A 24,271-nucleotide genomic window follows, 5' to 3' on the forward strand; every position below is an offset into this window, starting at 1 on the left:
AGGACTCCTCAGGAAGGCTTAATTAAGTAGCTTGTTTGGTTTGCTTAAGGTAAAGGAGTTGATTTCCCCCAAGTCCCAGGTTTGGTCATACCCTCCTGTAAAATCCTGTTTTTTAAAAATACTCACAGCTTCCCTTCAAAATGAAAGCGTTCAAATGTAACAGCAACGTTAGTAGTAGACTTGCAGGGATCTTTTTCACTTGTACTGGAGGGTGTGGACTAGGCTGCTTTTCAGGTTTGAGGAAAACAAACCAAAAACACAACCTGAAAATGAATTCTACTCTTTTCTCTCTCATTCAGAAAATTCCTATGTTGAAATCCTGTCTACATCAGCAGTGAACTATTGTATTGCTCAGCTGATGTGTTGATTCTGATTTTTGTCTTGCAAAAGATGAGACTTAAAATGTCTGTTAGAGAGTAATGCATCTTGGACTGCACAGGGCAGAAAAGGGGAGATCTGCAATTAGAAGATCTGGGCTGGTCCTCTCCTTAAATTTGTAGCAGTCATGTGTTGTTCAGATGTCCAGTATTGGATATAGATGGGGACACACTTTAAATTCCTGTCCTTTTCTTTGCATGTTGTTAAAAAAGGCTGTGAGGGGAGAGAAAACATGAGATGGGTCACTGCAAAATTGGGGCAAACCTTGTGTGTGTTTGGGTTCCATATAAATTACACCATTAATGGATGGGTGTTCACTTCCTTGGGGGCAGCAGCTGTGCTGCAGTCATGCTGACAAACTGTGACTATGACAAGGTTTTCTTCCCTTCCCTGATAAAGGTTTGACCTTGCAAATTCTTTTCCCTGCCTCACCAAATGCCAGAAGTATGGTATCTAAAACAATTGCTGTGTCCCAGTTACCTGCTGCCTGTTCCAGGTAACTGGAACATTGCACTTGCCTGCCTTAGCCAAGTGGAGATCTCAGTTGTGGTTGTCTGGCAAGAAAATGTGGTTTTCCTTTTCCTAGAAACTGCAGTCCTATTCTCTTGACTGTACCAAACTGAAATGCTCTTGTAGTTATGACAATCAAAAGGCATTTTTCTGCTCTGCTTGTTTGGCCACTGCTGCTGGAGAAATTCCTTGTCCTGGCATCTCTGCTGAGATCTGATTCAGCCTCTGTTTACTGGAGAGGACAGAACTGTAGCCAAGGCATTTGTGCTTCTGCCAGTGCTGCAAATAGCTTCTGCATGACTTTGGTCTTCTCAGGAGCCTTGCTCCAAAGGTGTTGCTTGGGAAGGACAGAGAGTACTAAATGCCTTGCATCTTGCCAGCCCATGGCCCCTGGTGTGGCAGCGCTGCCCAGGGTCATCCATCTGGGCAGCCTGTGCTGGCCTCACCTGTAGCTATGACAGGCAGAGTGGGGAGACAGGTCTGAATAGAGGATGGTGGCAATCCCTTCTGTAATCATCTTCAGCTGGGATGTTGGTGTGGGAAGCATTTTTACTTCAAATGTCTATTTCCAGTTTAATTTCTAGTTCTAGTGACTTTGCTCTGGGAAAACAGTCCAACAGGGTGAAGGATCAGGAACTTGACCCCTAGCTCTGTGCTCTGGCAAAAGTGTATGAGAAAGGAAAAGGGGAGTTTTCTGTGAGGGAGATGTGACTGTATGGCCAGGGAAGGCAGAGCAGTCTTCTGAGCCTGTTGGGTGTGAGCTGACAGTGCTTTTAGAGAGTACAAAGTACTGTGGATGAGCAGCTCACTGCCCCAAGAGACCTCAGTATCTCTTACAGTAGCAAGCTTGATGCAGTTGTGGGCTGGAAGCATCTGGTGAGGCAAAGCTGGCTCTCCTTGGAAGGCTGTGCTGTGGAATCTTTTCTTAGCTTTCCTTTGAGGTGCCAAACTTCCCAATTGGCTGTTGCAAGAGTTTAATGTGCCCAGATACATTGGCTTGTTTTGATGCTGTGTCTCTTCTGAAGAATGTTAAGAAAAATATTGTTTAGAGGAGAGGTGACTATGCTGGGAACCATTTCATTAAATAACCCCAGGCTTCCTCAGCCCTCAGTTAGCACAGCAGTCATCAAACCTCTGACTATCTCTGTGTATTTTAGATGTGTGTGGCTCACTCTAAACCCTAATGCTGCAAGATCTGCATCCATAGCAAGAATGCTCTGGTAGCAAACAGCTCAGCTCTTTCTGGATGTGTACACAGATCTGTTGCAAAAGTATGCACCAGTGTGTTGCAAAAGCGTGATGCTCAGTGGCTGCTGGTGTCTGGTATAGTACTATGACAAGCTACATTTCTAGCTTAGCAGGAAAGCACAAAACTGCTAAAACCATGTGAGTGACAGGTGCATGGAAGTTGGCCTCACTTTTTAATTTTTGTTCTCTCCTTATTGTTTATTTTAACCACCTGTTTCCCACCACTTCATAAAACTCAAACCCCTTTTCTTAGAAATCACCAGTGTCCAAAGACAGTATTTTGATGATATAAACAGGCTTTTTTCCCTTGTGCTTTGCTTCAGTATAGTACTGACCTGTTTTCCTAGAAATCCACTAAGAAAAGCCAATTTCAGTATTGGTGTAGTTATGTCACAGAAGGCAGATACAAAGTCAAAATGGCCTCTGAGGCACAGTGTATGGACTGCAAATATTTTTTTTTTTTTTTTGTAGCAGCAAGTACTCAGACAAAACTGCTTTTGACTTATCGTTTTGAGAGAAAAAAAAAGAGTTGCTACTTTTGTGTTGCACAGTCTTTTGTGTTGCATAGTCCCCTCCTCCACTTCCTTAGATGCCCTGTAAAGGTTAATTCATTACTGTTAGTAAAGGACTCTGCATTTCTCTGCTGTCAAATGCCACTGAAGTACCCTGTGCTTCTGCTAAGGTCTGCTCGTTCGCTTTCCCTCTTGGCAGCATGCTGTGACATGGCCTTCTTCAGGGGAGTAAAAATAATAATTAGAGACAAGCAACCCTCCAACTGTGCAAAACATAAAGCAACGAAGCATAGAGCCTCACTGACACTGCCTGCAAGGAAAACTGTGTTTCCAGTAGGCTGCTGGATTGTGCAAGAGGTCTTCCTCTTGCGCCATAAGTTTTGAATCTGAACTGTTGCGTGGAAATGCGGTTTGTGTCCTGATTTTTGGGCTCTGCCCATGGCGGGGGTGGAAGGGGGTGGGGTTAGAACTAGATGATTTTTAAGGTCCCTTCCAACCCAAGCCTCTCTACTATGATTTCTGTGTTTCTGTGATACAATTTTTCGACTTTTGTTTTTGTGGTTTTTTTTTTTTTTTTTTTTTTTTTTTTTTTTTTTTTCTTTTTTTTCTTTTTTTGCGTTCTGGCGGTTTGCTACAATGCCTGGAGTATGCTGGGCTGCCAAGCTCTCTCGATGGGACGTGAGAGCGACCCCCTGACCTCTTCCATACGGGAGATTAAGTATGGAAACTCTCTGCTCGTTCTCTTCCTGCCCCTCCCCATTTTTTCCAGGCACTGAGCAAAAGGAAAGCCTCGGCCCAACTTGCTGAAATGCGGGGTGAATGAATGCAGTGACCGACGTGGTGCTGAACTCTTCCCGAGCCAGTGCTGCAGGGAAGCTGCCCCTCCAGGAAGGCTGCCAGTTTCCATTCCTGCTGGAGCTGCCCTGTGGGTGGAGAGGCGGCTTCCCGCACCCCCTTCACTTTGCTCGCAGGGCAGTAGAGGGTCTGCCCTGCAGTGGGAAGCACAGAAAGTCTGGATTGCTGTCGGGAAACAGCAGACTTCCTTGGTGTTTGCTCGGCTGCTGCTGGCTCCCTCCGGGCTGCTCTGGGTGCTGCCATGCCTGTGGCTGCCCTGCTCCTGGTGTGCGGTGTTGCACAGGAGTGTTGGGTGCCCTTCTGCCGTGCTCGGGGTGTGGGTTCTTGTCGCTTCGCAGCACCCGTGTGGGTCAGGGCTGGCCATCCTGCGCAGGGCAGGGTGAGGCTTCCCCTTGATGTGGGTGAAGAGGTTGAGCAACACAGCTCAGAAGGCTCTGATTCAGCCTTTTCCTTGCTCTCGTGAATGTTTGTAACCCTTTTAATTTACTTGTCTGCAGATTCTAATTTTATCTTTTCTTCCTGCGGCAGAGAATTTGAAGAGTTGTAGTTGTATCTGTCTTCCTAACCTGCTGTGCTTGGGATGGACTACATGGGAGACAGAAATGGGCTGGTAGAAATTCAGGAAACTGATTTTTGTTACATTTCTCTTCCACAGAGAAGAACCCTCTGTGTGACTGGGGTATCTCGTGTGGGATTGAGCCTGTACTGGATTTGCATCAGCAACAAATGCCTGGAATTTAATTTTCAGGGCAATGATTGTTGCTTGCTGCAATGTAAAAGCTTTGTTGCTTGGATTTGGACTGCACATGCCAACAAATTGGTGGGGAAGGTTATTTAATGAGGGAATGGAAGGGATGTTAGGTGGGAAAAGCTGGCATCCTGATGCTAATGCTGTCGGTGGGGTCCAGGGAAAATGTGTATGTGTAAAAATAAATTATTCTCTGCTGTGATGCGTTGTGTTTTGTCCTAATAGAGCTAGTTGGGTCAGTGGAGCTCCCAAACATTTCCCACTGCTGGGATGGAAGTTCCAGTGTTGTTTGAAATGAGTACTGTGTATTAACAAAGAATAACTGTTCATTTTTATCTTCCTGTTTTGAGTTGGTCCTGGTTTTCCAAACATTGTGTTTTGTGATGAAACTCTATGGACTTTTATCTTCCTGAGAAGCGGAGATGGAAAAACGTGATAATGTTTGAATGCAGTCAGAAGGGGGAATATGTGCTGCTGCCATATGATTACTGGTATGAAATTTTGTTTATGGACTGCAGCAAATTCACAATAGAATTATAAGCATGGCAGGGAGAAATAAAATGGCTTTTACCTGTTCTCTGTCAGCATTTACATGTGTCTGGCAGTGGGTCAGTCTGTACTACTTTATTGAAGGAAAATTGTTTCCTTGGTTAGCTAGTGGCTCTTTAGCACAAATCAGTAGCTAAGTGCATAAATGGAGTTGCTTTTTACCAAATGTCAGGTGAGAAAATTTGAATGAGTGGCGCCTGAAAGGTACAGTTTCTTTAAGATGCTCTAGCTGGATCCAAGAGACCCCCTCCAGGCAATCCTAAGGATGGAATTTTCTTCAAAAGCTAAATTTATCATCTCAGAGATACACAGCAAATGAATGGTGATGTACCATAATATTGACTGATGAAGCTACTCAGTGAACAAGTCTGGGTTTGTTCTTCTTTCTCAGAATCTCTTGAATGGGCTGGCATCTGTGCTTAATTCACTGGTCAGTGGGAGTGTAGCAGCTGTAGCGTGAGGATGGTGGGAGGGTGTGTGTGTGTGTGTGTGTTTAAATTACTTGGGTGTGATGCAGAAGTTTAATATTAGCATAAAGTACAGGAAAATTTTAATTGCTCCTCCAGGAGCACACACAGAATCTGTGGTAGCGCTGAGCACTGAATTTAAGGCTTAATTTGTTAATGCCTCCATTTCCCATGTTATGGTCCTTGTTTGTTGCTTTCCTTCAGAAAGGTCTTATTCTAAGTGTGACCTTTCCAATTCACTGGCAACAAATGTGTTGGCAGTTGTTAATTTTGAATGCATAAAAACTATTTTTAGTGTGGCAAACTCCAGTTGGCTGAATGGGTGATCTTGGTGATTTGCTGAGAGTGCCGCTGCCAGTCGAGTAGCACACTAAGGCAGAGAGCGGAGCAGCATGGAGAGAGCTGTGTCTTGTTCCTGCATTTTTAAACACCAGAGCTCGGGCTTGTTTTGAAATGCTGCCCTATTTGTTGGTAACAGTGCCTACAGACATCTCTCTCTCCCCGTTGTCAAAACGATCCCAAAGGAAGATACCACTGGGTTGAGCCTTTCCTGCTGCTGGCGCGTGTGTTTGTTTTGCTCCCATATGTCATCATTTTATGTAGTGGCATCCCTTCAAAAGGGATGGAAGGAGTGTCACTGCTGCTAGTTCAATCCCTAGCCAGGGATTTATCAAGTAATACTGAGGTAATCATGTCTCTGGCAGCCGTACTTTTCAGGCTGCGATCTTATCTTGCTCTGAAAGCTGAAGAGATCACACTCTTGTCAGTGCTGGGATGGAGGAGGTCTGAGAAGCTGTGAGGTCTGACACGGAAGGAAAAGCATCCATCCTGAGCTGGTCCCTCCATCCAGGCTGGCCAGCTACATCAAAACCCATGTGGTGTTCTGGTCTTCAGCCTGAGTAAGGTCTCTGCAGCACAGTGATTGTACTGCCAAGGTGGGCTGAGCTCTTGTTCTGTAATTTCCCGTGCTGCAGGCAGCCTAGTACTTCACTTTATGTGCTACCTTTGTTTAGGGATTTCCTGTCATCCTATTGAGCTGAGGGCAGAGATACTTACCTTGCATCTCAAATGAAAGTTCAGGTCCTAGAGAGAGTAATTAATATTCTGTGTATTGCACGGTCCTGTAGGTGTGATAACTGTGTTCCAAGTAATATCATTATTCTTCCTTCATTTTTTAAAAAATATATATTTTATGGAAACAAGAGAGCTTGTTTCGATCTGATGGGATTTGTTTTTTCTTCTTTCCCCAGCATCCAACGAGCTGCACTGGTAGTTCTGGAAAATTACTACCGAGATTTCACAGTCTACAACCCAGCCTTGTTAACAGCCTCCAAATCCCGGGCAGCCAAGCACATGGCTGGCCTGAAAGTCTACAATCTTGATGGTAGGTGAGGTAAAATGTAGTCTCTCAGACTGGGTGGGATGGGGAAGGGCTGGGTTTGCTTTATGCTTTGTTATGCACACATTTTTGCTTTGCCAAATCCTTGTCTCTTGCTGGAAATCTTCCTAGCAGTTCTGTTTGCCAGTTCCAGATGACTTTACAGATGTGTTTAGCCTATAATAAGGCTTTTGTCTTTGCCAGGTGAAATGGCCACCTTTTGGGTCGGGCCAGATTGTCATGTGGCTTGACACATTTTAGCACCACTGCTTGTTTCAAGCAGCCTCTGCTTTTTGTCACCCTGGGGTCATCCCTTTAGCTGTGATGTTGTGCTGCTTTCACATGCAGCCTTCAGGAAAGAGAAGGACCCATGGTATAAGCAGCAGTTGCTGATGAAAGTGATGCTCATCAGCCTGCAGCCTCAGCATTAAAGGAGCTATGCCTGGCTCACCCATCGGCATGGAAATTCACACACAGATAACGATCCCCATTGAACTCTGCTATTCTACAAACCGTTTTCAAGCTTTGGGACTTCTGAAAATTGGATGGATGGATGGATGGATGGATGGACTGATGGATGAATATGTGGATACTCAAAGCAGTGAAAACTGGACTTAATCATTTGATGCTCTTAAACCTATAAGTGAAAACCACAATTGTTAAAGCAGGGTGTGCCCAGCAGCCTTTATAGAGGTGCACATTGCTTAGGAAGAGTCCAAGTTAAGTAGAAAAGTTTTTGTGGTGACATTTTTTGTGGTGAAGGATGGCTGAAGTTGAGTGACAAAATGTGGTAAAGGCACTTCTTGCCCATTAATTTGTTAGCATTGAAGGGCTTTGAGAGGTGGAGGAGGAGACTGAAGGGACAGACTTAACTGGGCAAGGTGGCTCTGTGTGCATGGTGTGGAGACTGGAATATGAAGAATATCTGTCATATGGAAAAACATGAGACATGATCATTTTGTTTTCAATGAAGTTTCAGTGCCTTATGAGTGTGGAATATTTTGTTTTCATTTCCCCTTTTGCTTGGTTGGTTTGTTTGTTTGGATTTTTTCTTTTTTTTTTGTGAGTTTCAAAGACCTTATCCTAAAGGCTTTTCCAGCCTCACGTAGCACTCCTGAGTCCGTAACATTAATTGGAGGTTTAGATCCTTACAGTGAGATATTCCCATCCTGACAGAGGAAGCGGAGGAAGTAAGGGAGGGGGTAGGACAGGTTGCCCATCATGTGTCCTTTGCTGCCTGGGGTGATGTTCTTGGTTGAGTTGTGTTGGAGAGGGGAAGCAATCAGATATGCAAACAGAAATGCTCTGCATTTTTCTAGAGGTGAAATTGTTCATTCCAATTGTTTGGTCTCAGTGAAGCCTGGTGTAGAGAAGGTGAGGGCTTCCTGATCCCACAGGTGTCTGCACACTATTCAGACCCCGCAGCCTGCCAGGTTGGCTGCAGGGTGTGCCATTCTGATTACTGGCTTGTCTTCTTCTCACTGCAGTATCTCTTCATGATGTGGTGTGCTGTCTTTTCCTGCAGCACCTGCTGGGACAGTGGGACTCCCAGGCTCAGAGAAAAGACAGTCAGTCTGGTAGTGTGAGTGGCTCAAAAGCTGCTAGCTCATGAGGCTTCATTAAAGAGAAGGAACCAGAAGCAAACTGCAGATGTGGCTGGCTGGGCTTTCCAAGTGTTAAGCTTGTGAACCTGCCAGGGCCTGGAAACTCCTGCCTTCCCTTCTGGGGCAGTACCGGTTGCCTGGTCTGTTCTGTGTGCAATGCTGCTCCCTTTGTGAACATGGAAATATCAGGCTTAGAGGCATGTCCTTAAGAAGATTCCATCCATCTTACAAAGCAGCGTAGTTCTGGCTGCAGCTTACGCTGGCAGCCTCACAGTCTCTTCTACTCTTCTTGTAAAGAGACAGTAATGCTATTAAGGCAGCCTAATTTGTTGACAGCTTTTGTATTTGATGCAGCAGCAGCCAGGAAAGAAAAACATTGCTGTAATCTTTCTTATGAGACTGGGGAGGTTCATCTTCAAAACCAGGATTTTCATTGCCTGGCACAGTCAATGAGGCAAATTACAGATGTAACCCAAATTTGGGAGCTAGTATCTCCCTTGAGTCATATCCTCCATTTCAGGGCTGTCAAACAAAGTCTGAAATGTTTAGACTCTTAAGAAGCTATCTGTGTGAATGCTTGTTCTTCCCACTGCTGAGTTTCAGGCTTCTGTCTTGGAATCTGGTTTGGGCTTTTTAGGAAAAAACATAAAGAGTTGCCCTTGCCTGAGCAGAACAATTTTGAGCATGTTTGTGCACTTGAATGGCTTTAACCACTGCCAGCTGGGAGTGTGGGCTTTCAGAGCAGTTTGGCACAAAAGCAGCTCTTGGTAGCTTGGAAGCAGTCCTAGACTACCGCTTCTCTCTGGGTAGACCCACCTCTGCCCTCTATCTGGATAGAAGGATTTGTAAACTCTTCTGGGGCAACCTTCTTCCTCTCGCTACCCGAAAAGCCAGAGCTGAGGACTTAATGGGAGAACTGCAGAACCTAGGGCTGTATTTTAAGGTCATTAGTTAATGTCTTGTAGTAGACAGCTCTGTGAACTGACTGGGTGTTAGAGCAGATGGCTGCTTCCCTGTTCTTGTGGCTGTGTAGGATCTGTTAGCAGCAGAAGCGCTAATGGCAAGTGCTGCTTAGAGTACCATCTTACCCTGTTGTGGGGCTGTTGCTCTGACATTATCTGCCCTTCTGGGAAACTCCATGCTTTGTCTAAAGGTGACCCTGCTGTCCCCCACATCCTGTTTCTTCTTCCTGTAAATAACTGTCTGGAGTTTGGCTTTCATTTATTCATCTCCATGTCTCATTATGTTGTTGTGTTTGTCTCTTTCCTCTTTCCAACCTCTCACTTTTTGTGCTCTCATACTGTCTTGATGCTGAGATGTGATATGCTCCAGCAGCCCTTGCCTTCAAACTGAAAGCATATATAATGGGGGGTAAGTTGCATCCTTAGCATGTTCACCTCACTCTGCCTTTGTGTATATTATGTGAGACCCTCCAACCCAACTAACTTCCCTGGTCCATGTGCCAGAACGCCTTCTCTAAGCCTGTGCTGCCTTGCAGAGTATCTGCTGGAGCTCCTGAGGACTGGGGAAGGGTTTATAGTGCTGGCTGGGAAGGCTGGAGCCCCAGAGAGTGTGTGACAGCTGCTGTGGGGTGCTGGTCTATCCCAGTGGCAGCCCTGTGGCACTAACACTGCCTTTGTGCCTGTCCTTGCCCTCGCAGGCCCAGGTAACAACGCGTCGGGGCAGTCTCGGGCCATGATCGCGGCTGCTGCCCGGCGCAGGGACTCCAGCCATAATGAGCTCTACTACGAGGAGGCTGACCACGAACGCCGTGTGAAGAAACGCCGGGCAAGGTAAACCTGCCCTGTCCTGGGTGCTGCTGTGAGGCTCGACTACCTGGGGCTTGCCGATCCTGGAGGGTGCCCCCAACCCATCATGAAGGGCTGGCTTTAAGTCTGGTGCAGGAAGGAAGCTTATGAAACCCAGGTGCATAAGGGATGCATAAGGGTGACAGCTTGCAACTGGAATTATCCAAAGAACGTGCATGCAGCTGAGCTCATGTATACGAGGCCGATAAGCTGATGAAGTATCGTGGGTTAGGGAACAGTCCAGTGCTTGACAAGTCTGTAGTTACTTGCTGTAGGAAATCCCATTATTTTTGCCTATACCCAGGCTTGTCAGCTGAAGTAATCCAGGGACAGGATCAGTGGAGTGTTTGGTGTTGCCCATTCATGGGTGAGGAGAATATTTGTGTTTGCAGGGACAAAGGGGCACTTTGACTGGATTTCAGTGAATTGAGGAGGAAAGACTTGACCACAAGCAGTTGCATTTTATTTTTGAATAAATGTCTTCTGCCAGTCGTGCTTAGGCTGCAGAGTTGACGCTTTGTTGAGGTGACCCAAGACAGTGCCTCTGTTTGCTCAGGAGCCCCATTGCAGTCTGTAGTTAGCATACCAAACAGTTTGAGGCAAGTTGCTTATGGGCAGGCTCTCCTGAACTGAGCTGTATTTGGAAGGAATGTGTCATAACTGGAAGGAGCTGCCACGTTTTGAGTTTTCTTTTGGCAGTTTGTTTCACTGAGAAAGTGCTGGCGCTATGTCCCCTCCTTGCCTGCTTCAATCTGACCTGTTTCCTACAGCCTCTATCTTTTAGACCCTCTTCCAGCCTCGAAGCAATAGGAACTTAAACTTGCCGTTCTGTGAAGTATAGCATCCGAACTTGGGCACATCTCCTGTGCTTGCTGAGTTTGGTTAGCACAACTGCTTAGTCAGAGGGAAACCATCAGTCACTAGATAAGGCCAGATGTTTCAGGCCAGGAGTTTAAAACCACCTCCCCCATGTCCAATTAAACAAAATGGGCTTCAGGGCTTCTTGTGCTGTTCCTTATGTGCAGTCTGAATATGCTATACCTCTGCTTGTGGTAAGGCAGCTGCCCCTGGCTTTAAGGTGCATCGTGGACAGTCACTGGTGACTTGAGAGGAAATTAAGTATAAAACAAGCCTTGTGTGAAGGAGCTGAAGAGTTCTGTTGGGTGGCTCTTCCATTGTTGTTTTTTTCATCACTAGCTGCAGTACAGCCCTTCACTTGCAAGTTAGCCCAGTACTAAATAATGAGTGCCATAAGACATCTGTTCCCCTTTTATGGTGTGGTCTTGGTGTTTGCTCACCTCAACACAGGAATGCTTTGCAGAGGATGCCTTTAGCTACAATGTTAGGAGTGAAGATGGAGAAGTGCTTTCACCCTTGTTGTTCAGTGGAAGTGTGCAGGGCAGTCGTTGGGCAGCACAAGCTCTGCACCTAGCTGGTGGAAATGGGAGCAGACTGTGTCCTGGGTCACACTGTCTGCCTCCCCCTGAGTGCTTGCCTGGCCTGTGCTTCATGCTGCAGTCCTGTGTGCTGGGACCACTGTACTCACACACACGTTAAACACAAGGGCAGCTGTGTCTTGTTTGAGTCATGTAGCTGATGTTTATGCTGCGTTGGCAGAACCAAGTGCAGTGCTCAGGGCTTTACAATCTTAATCCTGTTTTATGGCCCTCAGTTGCTGGATGTCTTGGGCAAGGAAGGAAAAGCTGCTGTCTACCCCTCAGACTGTCAGTAGAGAAGATTTTGTGTAAATTGGTGGCAGGCAGTGACTTGATAGCAGATGGGAATAGGAGGCTTGTAAATCCTGACTCCCAGGCTCTGCCTTAACCACAGACCCATTTTACTTCTTGTTATGACTCTTGCTGCTCTGATTTTTTTGCTGCAGGCTCATGGTTGCGGTAGAAGAGGCTTTCACTCACATCAAACGCCTCCAGGCAGAGGAACAGCAGAAAGCTCCAGGAGAGATGATGGACCCCCGAGAAGCAGCCCAGGCCATCTTTCCCTCCATGGCACGAGCTCTGCAGAAGTACCTTCGCACGACCCGCCAGCAGCAGTACCACAGCATGGAGAGCATCTTGCAACACTTGTCCTTCTGCATCACCAACAACATGACACCAAAGGTAATGAATGCTTTCTCTAATGCTGCTGCAGGAGGGGGGAAGAAGGGGGTGGCACATTTGTGTGTGTGAGCAGAACAGAAAGTTGTCAAGGGAGGTGAGTGAAGGCTTTCATAGTTGCTCCCTGTGAATTGACTAGTGTGGTGTAGGTTGGATCAAGTCTTGAAGGGAAGTAATATTTTCTCTGCAGCATCTTCTGTCTCTTTTTATCTGAAAGTGCCTCTGAGGTATTTGTTCTTGAATCCAATTCAGAAAAGGGAAAGCTTAATAATTGTTTGAAAGAGTGGCTTTGAGTCCCAGGAGTTTTCCCAGCTTGCTTGTGGTAGCAGGATGATGCAGGTAGCAATCTGCAAAAGTCCTTTTTGGTTTTCTGCTCCCTCTGCCTTGCTACATTTTGGACTGCTAATTATTGCCTAAATATCTATCTCTTTGACAGTGTTTCTAATTCATGAGCTGCTTGATCAAACGTAGTTTGCTGCTTCATGCCCAGACTGTGACTGTTGACTTGCAGACACAGGGAGGGACTGAACGATAAGGGAAACAGGTCACACAATTCCTCTCCCACTCTCTACCTTCCCTTCCAAGAACATCCCACAACCCTAGGGAAGGGTTATTCTTGGACATTCACCCAGGACTTACTGCAGCAAGAGTAGAAATGCTGTAAAGAGATGGGGCTTAGCACCCTCTCACTGTGAGTCACCTGGGACCTTGCTGTGGAAGGGGATTTCTGTTGCCATTAATATTGCAGAGGGATTTTAAAATACAAGCAAGGTCAAATGGCATTTTGCATTTTGTTTTCAGTTTTGCACCCTCAGGCTGAAAATGTGGAGACAACTGTTTACTGCCTTAGCTTGGCCTGAAGGAGAGAGCCAGCTATCCTGTTTGACTGTCTGGGACTGTAGTTTTGTGATGGGTTATGGGGCTGGTAGGGGAGAAATTACCTCTGCTCTACTGAGCTACTGCCAGATGGCTGTGCTGATGGCAGAAGTCAGGGCTCTAACTTTGCAAACTTGCTGGGAGGGACTGAAAAAGGGTCTCCTGATGTTTGTGTCCTGGGTCTGAAAAGCTGAGAGGGACTGGGGAGAAGATGTCTTCTGAAGTGTGAAAGCTGAAACAATTTGCAGCATGGCAGTCCTGTGCTCACGGAGTTGAATTTGGGGATGGAAAGAGAGCAGAGCAAGTTGTGGGGCTGGTGCTAACGTGTGTCCCGCTCTTGGCAGGCATTCCTGGAGCGTTACCTCAACCCGGGCCCAACCCTCCAGTATGACAGGGATCGCTGGTTCTCCAAGCAGTGGACGCTGGTCAGCGAGGAAGCGGTCACAAGTGGGTTACAAGACGGCGTTGTGTTTGTCCTCAAGTGCTTGGACTTCAGCCTTGTTGTTAATGTGAAAAAAATCCCCTTCATCAAACTCTCAGAAGAGTTCATAGACCCTAAATCTCATAAATTTGTCCTCCGCTTACAGTCTGAGACTTCAGTCTAAGGGATTTTGAGGGTGGGTTGTTGGGAGATTCTTTTTTTTTTTTTCAATATTGTGCTTTTGGGTTTAATTTCCCCAATGCTGACTGAAACTGGCAGATGATGGACCAGTAATATTTGACCATCTGCACTTTATTTGGAAACGGGAGGGGGGAGTAGGGATATCTTATCTAGAAAGAAGAATCTTAAGAGGCACCAGGGTGACTTGGCTCAGTTAGCTCAGCCTTGGAGACAGAACAGATTTTTTTTTTTGTCCCACTTGCCAGGTATCCTGTAAATCTCATGCTCTCTTTCTCCGCATGGTTGCGGTGTCAGAGCTGTTGTTGGAGCACCTGCCTTAGACCACACATGCCTGTACCCTTGTGTCTCTGCTTTTGCCACCTGTGGCTGCTCCTGAGGGCTCATTGCTCACCTGTCCCTCACAGGAACCTTCTGGCACAGGGTGCCACAGTCCCTGCTCATTTGGGGAGGAGGGGATAACAAACGGTGAGGGTGTGAGGGGACTCTTCATTATTGCTTCTTCTCCTCCTCCTCCTCTCCATGTGCCTCTTGTGTCAGTGCCGGACCTATGGGCATAATGGGATGGTTTCACCCTCTCTGAAATTGCTTGTCTTGAACTGGATCAGCCCATTTGCAGCTCTTCAATTTTTTTTTTCCTTTATCAGTGCTTGTTAGTGATGTTGTTCTTCATATCACAGCTCCCTGTTATCTCTCCCCTGCTTCCCTCTGTCCTGCTTGTCAGCATCTTTCTCAGGCACACCCAAGGCTTCCTGTTTCTGTGTCCTCTCTTTGGCTTTCTGAATGTGTTTCTCCAGGCACTGCTGCTTCCTTATGCACCTGCAAGGGCTGTGTATTTGCACTGGGACAGGGTCAGTAAGTATCTGGCTCCTCCTCAGATAAATCACAGACCCTCCCTACGTCTGACAGCCTCATTGAGGAGAAGAGGGTGCAGGCCGGAATGTGCCCCTCCCTCTCTAGCCAGCTTCAAGTGCATCTGGAGAAAAGACGGGCAAAAACACTTCCCTCCTTCAGGAGAGGAACCAGGGGAAAGGCTGACCTCTGTCCCACTCACTTGCTTTGGAGATCTGTTGTGCTCTGGAAACACTTCAGTGAGTCCTTCCCCACTGTACGCCTTCCGCTGTAGCTAAGAAATATCAGTGCCTGAATGTTGAAAATCTGCCAGCCTTTTTTGGCCTTGCTGTACTGTGAGAGTTTCTGCTCAGCAGTGGGATCTGCTTCTGAGAGGTGCAGTTTTGTTTGTGAGGCTGCCTTTGCCCACCAGTGCAGCTTTCACGTGTGAATTTAGTCACCTGAGTTTGGACGCTTTCTTTTTAACGGTGAGCCTAAATTGGTATCTGAAGTCTAATTGCCAGTACAGAGCACAGAGTGACTGGAGCCAGCTGCAAGGCTGGCATCGACCTGAAGGTCCCTTGAGATCCATGTGAATGTAAATGATCAATTCATTCTTCTCAGTCTTTTGCCATGCAAGTATTCCTTATGGGGCAGGATTTGGCCTGCCCTCCATACAGGTGTCTTAACGAAGAAAGCCCTAGTTCCAGCAGTGTGTAAGTCAGTGCCTTTCACTGCCAGCCTGCACAGTCTTCTGAGGAGGGCTGTGACAACCCCTCCTGTCCATTTTGGCCTTTCCCAGCCCTTCCCATGGCAGGCATGGGCTGGCTGGTGCCTACCACAAGCTGGTGGGAAGGAGCAGCTACCTTAAACAGAGATGTTGGGGACAGGGCAGGAGGGTCCATCCTCTTCCAGCTTCAGCAGCAGTGGAGATGCATGTCCAGCAGCACCTGTGGATAGTCCTCTTGGGATCAAGGGAGCACCCTGGGGAGTGAGGGCCCAGAGTGATGAGTCCCCATCCAAGTGACACCTGCAGTTTCCTGTGCCTTTCTTACAAGCTTGTAGTAGTCTCCTGGTTCCTTTTTAGTCCATGTAATGTGCCAGACATGGTTGTAAAGAAACTGGATGGCACGGCACAGGATGGGATGGGATTATGCCCTTTGCTCTTAAAGGATGGGAAGTAGGTACTGTTTTCCCTTCTCTAAGCTCAGAGTTTGGGTTTTTTGGCAGATCAGGTATTCTGGTAGTCTGCATGGGGGCTCCTTTATTGACTGTGGCCTTTGCAGTGTCTTACTTTGAAAAAATAGATAGGTTTATTCCTTTAAAAGAAAAAAAAAAGAAGAGAACATACAGTATCTTAGACTTGGCTCTCCTGAAGATACCTGCACCTGGCTTTCATTATGTGCATAACCAGCAGGGCGGGAGAGACTGGGAGTAGCTTGGGAGACTGTGGAGCACTTAATACCTGTGTGGAGGCTACTGCCTGTGGCTGAGTTGGCTCATTTCTGTGAAGCCAGAACAAGAACCACCTTGCCAGGGGCTTGGGTGTGCCATGTATGTGAGAGTACCTTGTCACAGGCACATCTGCAAAACTTTTTTACTTTCCCAGGATTTCCTTCCCCTTTCCTTTTTGCTGCCCCATGAGGAGGGGTTGTCTGACAGTATCTGCTCAGGAAATTAGTGTCTTAATTTTGTTAAATCCTTTAACACATGGAGAAACAGATGGAAGCAGCATGTGCTCAGTCCAGGTCTACTTCTTCATCTTTGTGCTGTGGTTCAACACTGCCTTTTCTGCCTGCTGCTGTCAACAGGGGCCAAGTCCTACACTGAATGCTCTTCCCTGTATCAGCAGCATGAGTGCTTTGACTGATGAAATCTGAAGGAGAGGGCTCTCTCAAATGGTCTCTTTTTAGAGATGCAGCCTGCTTAGAGGTGAGGACAGACTGAAAGGCGAAACATAATTCCTGGATGTTCCCTGTTCTGGTATTTTTAGTGACATTTTTCAGAGTCTCTCTTGCTTCCCTTCTCCATGCAAAATCAGGGGACCACTGTCATACCTACCTCACTGGAGTGTTGTGAGGCTAAACTCAACTTGCTTTCAAGTGCTTTGAGTTCCACAGTTGGATTTGTGGCATCTGTAGGAACTCAAACTGTATAAAAAATACTGAGTGGTGAGTGCGGACTGGTTTGTTTAATTCTGTTTATAGCCAGCTAATGAGTAAGAATGGAGTCATAGGGAATAAAGCTCTGATCCAATTCCTGCAGCCCTTACTTCTGCCGAGCTTGCCAAGAGCTGAGCATAAACACAACTTGTAGGGCTTGCCAGCCAAGTGCAGGCTGTTCCTCCGAATGCCTCTCCTATCCTGCACTGTCTCCTTGCACATATTTTAATTCCTCTCTCCCAGCCTGGATGTTTGTACCTGGTTGGGAATTGTGAGGGGTTTATTATAATTCAGGGGTCTTTTTAAGACAACCCTGTTGGTGATGGAGTGGTCAGTGTCCCCTTTGGAGATGATCCTTGCACTGGATGTCCTTCACTGGAAGCTGAACCATTTGATAGGATGCTGTGCTGCTCAGCCAGGGGTGGTGGTGCCCCACTCCTCTCTTCCATGTTGGCATCTTTCCTGTAACTCAAGTATGCTGCTCAGATACTTTAAAGGCTTTGGATTTTTTGCTCTCAGATTTGTTACAGCCTAAATCCAAAGCCATGCTGAGGTCTTGCAAAACTAGATGCAGCTGAGACTTTCAGGTGCTCTAGAGCAGATGGAAATGGCTATGGGTTTCCATGAAGGCCAGCTCTCTCTTTCCTGGCTATAAATTGAAAAATTTTAATTTTTTGCACCTTCCAGGAGTGTGGGAGCAGATAGTACTCTTAACACTTTGCCTGTCCTGTAACTGGGCATGGGCAGGTGTTATTGCCACATCTGTTGACCTCTCACTGCCATGTGGCTTCATCCGTGAGTGCAGATTCTGTGAGGCTGCCCTGAGTCTTAGTGTCCTGTCCCACACCTGGAAGTGAGCAGGCAGCAGTCTTAGAAGTGTAAGCATTGTAGCACTCCCCTCCATAGCATATCTGCAGGGCTGGGAGGCAGTGCACAGTAAGGCTCAAGTTTGGAGACCTGAACAAATCACAACCCTTATGAAGCCTCCAAACATTTTCCTTTGGGATGGCGCTCTCCGTGCAGCACCTTTGGAATCTGCTGATGCTGAGTACAGCATATCATTTGATATATGCTCACTTGCAACACTTGCTGCTGAAGAAACTGAAAAGATCTATAACTTGCTAAACATGGAAGCCTATTCAAGCCAATTTCATCTTGCTCACCAAAACTTGTACTTCTGCCCTTTTCAAAGGATAAGTCTTCGAGTCTTTTGCAACAGTGCTGTAGTCTGGTCCCAAGCTGGCTCCTCACCTGGGCTCTGCTGCCCAGCCATGTGAGAGCTGCTCACGAGGTGTGTGTGCAGGTGTTTTCTCATTCAGCTTGTGTGTGTCTGTGTGCTTTTCCTCCTCTAGTGTGCACGTTATACTTGCTTAAAGCCTGGAGCCAGACTTGGTGGTTCAGTGTTTCAGCTGTCCTTAAGAAGGAAGTGCTCTTGGAATTGAGCTGGTCTTAGAAAACAAAGAAAAAAAGGAAATCTCCCAAATTTCTGTTCTGAACAAGATGGCTTTGGGCCATGATGTCTCTTACAGGAGTGTGCATCCTCCTCCGTTCAGGCTGCTGCCTTCTATTTATGATGACCAAAAGCTGCTGTTTCTAACAGCTGTGAGTGGTGCAGGTCGCTTTGGGTCAGTCCTGAGCAGGGTCCCCCACCATGCCAGCAGTACAGCTGGCGTTACTCACCCATCTGCATCCCTCCAACAGGCTGCATTTTTTATCCCTGGTGCACATGGAGCACTGTGGGCAGCAGGCTCTGGGTGTGCCCTGCCCTGGGTGTGCTCTGCCTAGGGAGGGAGGGTATCCTTCCTTCTCTCTGGCTGCTTCCCAGGCACCTCTCACCAGCGCTGATGATGCTTGGGGGTATCTCCTGTGTGCACAGTGGGGAAATGCTGTGGCCACTACCTGAACAGGCATAACTGTGAAGGATTCTTACACTCTACTGTGCCTGTTTCTTTGATTCAGCATTATTGTGTCTTGGGGAAGGAGGTGGGAGCAAAATGCCCTTCCCCCACCCTCCTTTATCACTGTGTAATACTTTTTCTACACACACTGTGTATAGTAAGAAGGGTTTCGCCAAGGTTTTCTAATTAATAGACACTAACCAGCATTTCTTTCTTCTTTCTCTTCTTTGCACATGTGACTTTTAACTGCAGTGAGTGGTACATGGTCTTTCTGTTCTTTTCTAATTGTGAACTTAAGTAAGCAAATTCCTGGTGTCTGTGACATTAATGCACTGTGGGTTTAGCCTTGTAAATTGTTCTGTTCCAAGCTGGGTTCTCTTAAGTTATAGCTGGATGGGGTTTTGTTGTTTTTTAAACTGAAACATAAAACCGTTTTACACTTTGCATATTTTGTACAGTAAAATTCTGGAAATAAACTGAAGCCAGATTTGATTGTCCCACTCCTTTCTCTTACCCTTTCAGATGAAAAAGCTCTTCTGGTCTTCAAGCATTCCTTAGCTGTGGGTAGGATGGGCCCTGCAAACATGTGGTTTAGCTTTTTTGAGGTTGTCTTTTTGTTGCCCTTATTCTGGGCCTTTTTGGTCTGCCCTGCCACAGTAAAATGCAAACTCATTTATCACTTCTGAAGGAAGACTGGTAAGTGACTGCTTTAAACACCTGAAATCTCAAACAATGGGGAACAAATGCAGCTGGGGAAGTGGGGGGCAGGGGAGGGGCATGACTGGAGTGGGAACAGGTTTTTCTGCCTCCTGTGTTCTGCTAGTTTGCACACAAATTATGAAGTATAGGATTCACTGCCGAGTTCCTTATTTGGCTCTGGTGGGGAGGTGGAGTGGTAAGGGGCAGAAAAGCCAGTGCTCCTTGTTTGTGTGGATGCAAGCCTGTGCTCTGCTGCAAAAAGGTGCAGGGATCTCCCCTCAGCAGCATCTCTGGGTGTGGCTTTCCCCACCATCAGTTTCCATCTCCAGCACACCAAGAGCTCAGAAAGATGAAGCAGCTGTGCCCAAGGAAATGTGGGAGCAGCTTTTTTTGTTTAGATGTTCTTGGTGCCCACTCTTCAGGTAGTCCCAGCCCAGCAGATCTCTGTGGTGGCTTCAGCTGCTGGAAAAATCCACAGGATGCTGCTCTTCAGTGAAAAAGAGTGCAGCAGTTGTGAAGATAAGCAACACAGACATAAATGCCTGTGGAGAGAAACAGCCACACGGGTAAATCTCTGCTTGTGGGGAGACAGATGTATCTGAGCTAGAAAGAGCTGACCTAAGGCCTGGGAGGAAGCAGGAAGGGTGGGATGGGGGTGTGCTCTGTTCTGCCTCCTGCCCTCCCTTGATCTCTGCTTTTGATCTGTCCCTCTCATCCTGCTGGTGCTTTGGCAGTGCCCAGCCCTGCATGGTTTGCAGGTCAGCTCCCAGAGATGACCAGGGAAAGGGAAGTGCACTACTGCTGCCCTGCAGAGCCTGAAAGGGGGGTGCAGCTATTGCTGGTCCCCTCCTGCCAATCAGAGGAAGACCTGACTTGTTGGACTGCAGGTGTGGAGGGAAAGGCTCTGTGGGAGTTGGCTGCAGGTGTGTCATGGGAAGGTGTAAGCAGCAGGAATTTGTCATAAACAAGATCATGGGCTTGTCAGCCTCATTCCAGGCTCTTAGCCTTGAGAGCTGTGTCTTTACATGTATGTTCACCACGCTCTGTTTCATTTCTGGGATAGCGCTGATACTAAATCAACACCTGACTGCTGCCAATTGTGGCGCTTTCTGTCCTGCTGTGGGCTGTGGAAGCTGATGGAAGGAACGAGCTTTGCTAGAGGGACTAGTTCCCTTGGCCTTTACCCAGAGCTCACATATCTGAATCATAAAGGGCTGTGGTATATAGCTCAGCAGAAATTATTGCTGAGGGAGCTGATCTGGTTTGGTCAAGTCTTTTCACTGAAGTTGCACAGACCTTTGAGGTGTGATGGAGCCTCAGGTGCAATGTTGGGTTACATATTACAGACCCAAACTTCTGACAGAAAGGGGATGGAGGTTTTTACTGGAAAAAAAAACCAAGCACTTGGAGGGACCTGGCATCCTGAACCAGAGGTAAGCACCTTTTGCCTGAGGGACATACTGGGCTTGAGGAGGAGATGCTTCTCCTGCAGTGTCCTTCTTGATCATATGGGCATAAAGACACTAGCTGCCTGGAGACAGCACAGCACCAACCACTGCTGTGAGCATTTGTGGCTGAGTTGTGGCTTGATTCATATGAAGATCGATTAGTTCTAGTAGGTGATGGGACCAGACCTCACAGCTGTGGACACTGAGAAAACATCAACTATGAGGAATGAAATAGAAACGTGGGGCAAAGGGGCCATATGCAGTCAGGGCATAACAAATGTGGTAAGAAAGGGATTTGTCACCTTCAGCAACTGGGTCCAGAGCCTTGCTTGAAGCACTAGCAGCACCTCACCATGTGATATTGTTGGCTAAATTAATAGTTCAGTGAGACATCTGGCTCTGGAGGTCGATGGGGCTTCAAACCCAAACATCTCCTGGTACAATGAACTGGCTGTGCTGTCTCAGCCCCAGGTGTTGACTCCTGGAAAGTACAGGAGGGGTTGAACTCAAAGGCTTCCAAGGGGTCTTGGAGATTGGGACAGGTGTGGTAGGTGCAAGGGAAGGGGATCTCTCAGCAGGACATGGTGTCTCATAACAGCATCCAGGAAGGGAAAGTGAATTGGGAGTTGGCCAAACAGAGTGCTTTGATCTGTCTTTCAACAGCACTCCTAACTTTATGTTAGATTGGGAAGGGGATTGGTTTAGGTTACAGTACCTTTCCTGTACTGACAGATAATCCGCTGGGGCAAGGGCATCCATTCCCTTTACATGTGTGCATCCATGGACTGGTGGGTTAGGAGGTGCTGAGAGAAAAGAGAGCACTGAGCACATTGTGTCTGCGGAAGTATGGATGGTGTAGTGGGGTGATGGCCTATGTATAAGTCATAGGCTGTGGACATGGTCACATGAGTTGCTTTGGAAAGCTGTAACAAGATTTACAGCCCTGCTGTGAGCTTGTGTGCATTATGTTGACATGGTGCTAGGGGAGTACCTCTAATGGGAAGAAAGCTGTTTGTCCCCATCTCCCTGTCCCATTCCATAATGAACTTGTAAAAGGTGATGAGGTATTGGAGTTTTTCCCCCCTGCCTACTGCTCACATTGTGGTCTGTGTTCAGGTTGGGACTGCGAAACTGCCAGCCTACTCCAAAGACCTGAGCTGATTTTCCTTTCATCCAGAGTCTGAGGACCTGAACGAGGATGTCTGTACAGGACTTGGGGCTTGCTCTGGTTCCAGCTCAGTTAATGTGAGCAACCTGGGGACCTCAGGAGCCCTCCCACCATGGCCCTGCTGCTTGTTGGCCTCCCAAAGCCCTCCCGAGTGGGTGCTGCCAGCAGGAGAAGGAGAGAGGTGTTTGCTGCAGAGACCACAGCCAGGACAGAGGGCACAATCACTCTTTGGGCTCTGTGTGGGCAGCACTAAGTACAGCTTAAAGAGGGTGGAGGAAGAAAATTTTTACCTTGTGGATGTGTATTTGCGGTAGCTCAATGCATCCAGCTTGCTTATGTAACAAAATATGGAGCAAACAGCAAAGCCTCAAGAGAGACAGTAGCACCAGTCAGTGTGAACTCAGTGGAAGATACCTTAGAGATTAGGGTGTGGGTTCCCCTCCAGCATCCTTAGGAACATGAAGGCACAGAGATTTAAAAAAACTGAGACACCACAAATTGCTCTAGGCATGAAGCTACTCTGTAAATTGAAACATTTTAAGTCTCTTCCAAAGGCAAGAATCAGGCTTACAAATGCTTAAACATCTAGTCTTGGTTGTCCTTTTTTCCTTTTAATTTTTTTTTCTTATTATTTAAAAAGATAGCACAAATGAAAAGTGGATGCGTGGGGAGAAGATGTGTTTGACAAAGCACATTTGATTCAGTGTCTTTGAAAGTTTTAAGAGACATTCAGAATGTTATGGCTGTTTGGACCTCTCTTCAGCACAAGTCAGATGCTGTGGGCATGCTTTGGAAGAGGGAACAAGAAGGAGCTGATTATATCTGGGCCACAGATGTGAAACAGATCTTTTAGCTTCTATTTTGTAAAAGCTCATTCTTGAGTACTCATAATACCAGATCCTACAGTTGATTATAATTTTGCTTTGTAAGTGGCTGTGAGAAACTGGTTTAGTAATTCAGTAACTAGACTGTGGGAAGCTGTGAAAATTCGTTCAGCAACTTCATTTTGTGGGGACTAAAATGTTCCTCAAACATTTAGCTGCTTTTGTTGTTCAATAACCTCTCTCTTTGTCACTAGCAAGAGCAGGACTTTGAATGTCGAATTGAATTTTAAAGCAAAAATCAAAATCTGACACCAGGCAAATTCCAGGGCTGCTCTCTAGTCAAACATCACTGTATTTTTCAACTGTGTTACTGAGGGAGGAATCTGATTCAAGCTGGGCATTCTCCAAATGCAAAAGCACATGGGGTTGCCCGTGGCTATTTAAGTGATTTACCACCTACGACCATGGAAGGGGTCAGGACACTGGGAGTCTCTGGCAGGGAGGTGGCTCTCTGGCTGCTGTTGAATGTGGGATAGCCCCTCCACCAAACTCAGCTCCTTCAGCCCTCAAGGCTTATTTCTTCTGTGTGAAGCCATGACACTTGCCTTTTGCTCAGATGGTGTGGTAATGTGATTGCTGGTGGCACTGGGTATTACTGGTCTCTTCCCACAGTGACAGCAATCAGGACTCAGTTGCAGGGTGGTGCTTCCTCATCCAGATTTTTGGAACAGTGAGAAAAGAGATCAACTAAAAATTCTACTACTTCTGCCCAGGCTGGTGAAATGGCTTTTCCTTGAGTATGTCCCACCTGTTCCCCTCAAAATAAAAGCCAGTGACAGCCTTGTCTGGACATCTTTCTCCTCAAAAAAGAAATGTCCCTCCTCATGTTCACAGCTGTGGGGATCCAGCTCAGGCAGTTCGTGGAAGTGATGTGAGGGAGGCTGCTGTCTCCCTGGGCTAGGGAAGGGGCAGTAGGGCCAGGGAAGGGCTTTGTCCTTCAGTAACCCTCAGTACCATATGCTGTGGTGGGTTGAGAAAAAGAAGAAGATGGACTACATAGAAATGGAGAGAGAAAATAAATTCAGTAAGCCAGTGAGGATCAGAAGAGTAGTAAGTCAAGAGGCATGAAAAGAAGGTGAAGAAGCTGTTTCCTTGTTTTCCATAGCATTAGGGACAATGCCTTTTGAGTGCTTTGCTGATCCCCTTTATCACAGGGGCTTGGCAAGAGAAAGTACAAGCTGGAGAGAGGCACCAGAAGGATCTTCCCTTCCATCCCAAAGGCAGTTTGTAATTTGATTCCTGAAATGGGTCTTCAAGCTGCAAGGAAGTTCTGTAGCTTTTTTTCCCCTATAAATAGCTTAGCATCTTTTAAACCTGGCAAAGTGCTCTGGGAGCTGGACCAAGACTCTGCCCCAGGCCCTGCCCCATGGTCCTCATTATCATTACATGTCATCTTCTGCCAAAGAGGTGTGAGAGTCACCTCACAACTGTCCCCCAGGGGCGCTGACCAGCCAAGGGCTGCTTTGCTAGAGGTCGGTGGTACAAGGGATGGAGAGAAGGCGGGGGATGTTGCAG

General features: G+C 46.9%; 1 protein-coding gene across 2 annotated transcripts in view; it reads left to right on the forward strand.

Moving 5' to 3' along the window:
• The window catches only part of VANGL1 (VANGL planar cell polarity protein 1), a 36,362-nt gene extending 19,153 nt beyond the window's left edge, over positions 1-17,209 (forward strand). For both annotated transcript variants that reach the window (XM_062515501.1, XM_062515500.1), the window contains 4 exons: positions 6,518-6,651; positions 9,910-10,042; positions 11,940-12,174; positions 13,392-17,209. In XM_062515501.1, coding sequence (XP_062371485.1) covers positions 6,518-6,651; positions 9,910-10,042; positions 11,940-12,174; positions 13,392-13,652 — 763 coding nt within the window. In that variant the 3' untranslated portion in view covers positions 13,653-17,209. The remainder of the gene's footprint in view (positions 1-6,517; positions 6,652-9,909; positions 10,043-11,939; positions 12,175-13,391) is intronic.
• The last annotated feature ends 7,062 nt before the right edge of the window (positions 17,210-24,271 follow it).

This window comes from Cinclus cinclus, chromosome 2, assembly GCF_963662255.1.
Source record: "Cinclus cinclus chromosome 2, bCinCin1.1, whole genome shotgun sequence".
Taxonomy (NCBI): Eukaryota; Metazoa; Chordata; class Aves; order Passeriformes; family Cinclidae; genus Cinclus; species Cinclus cinclus.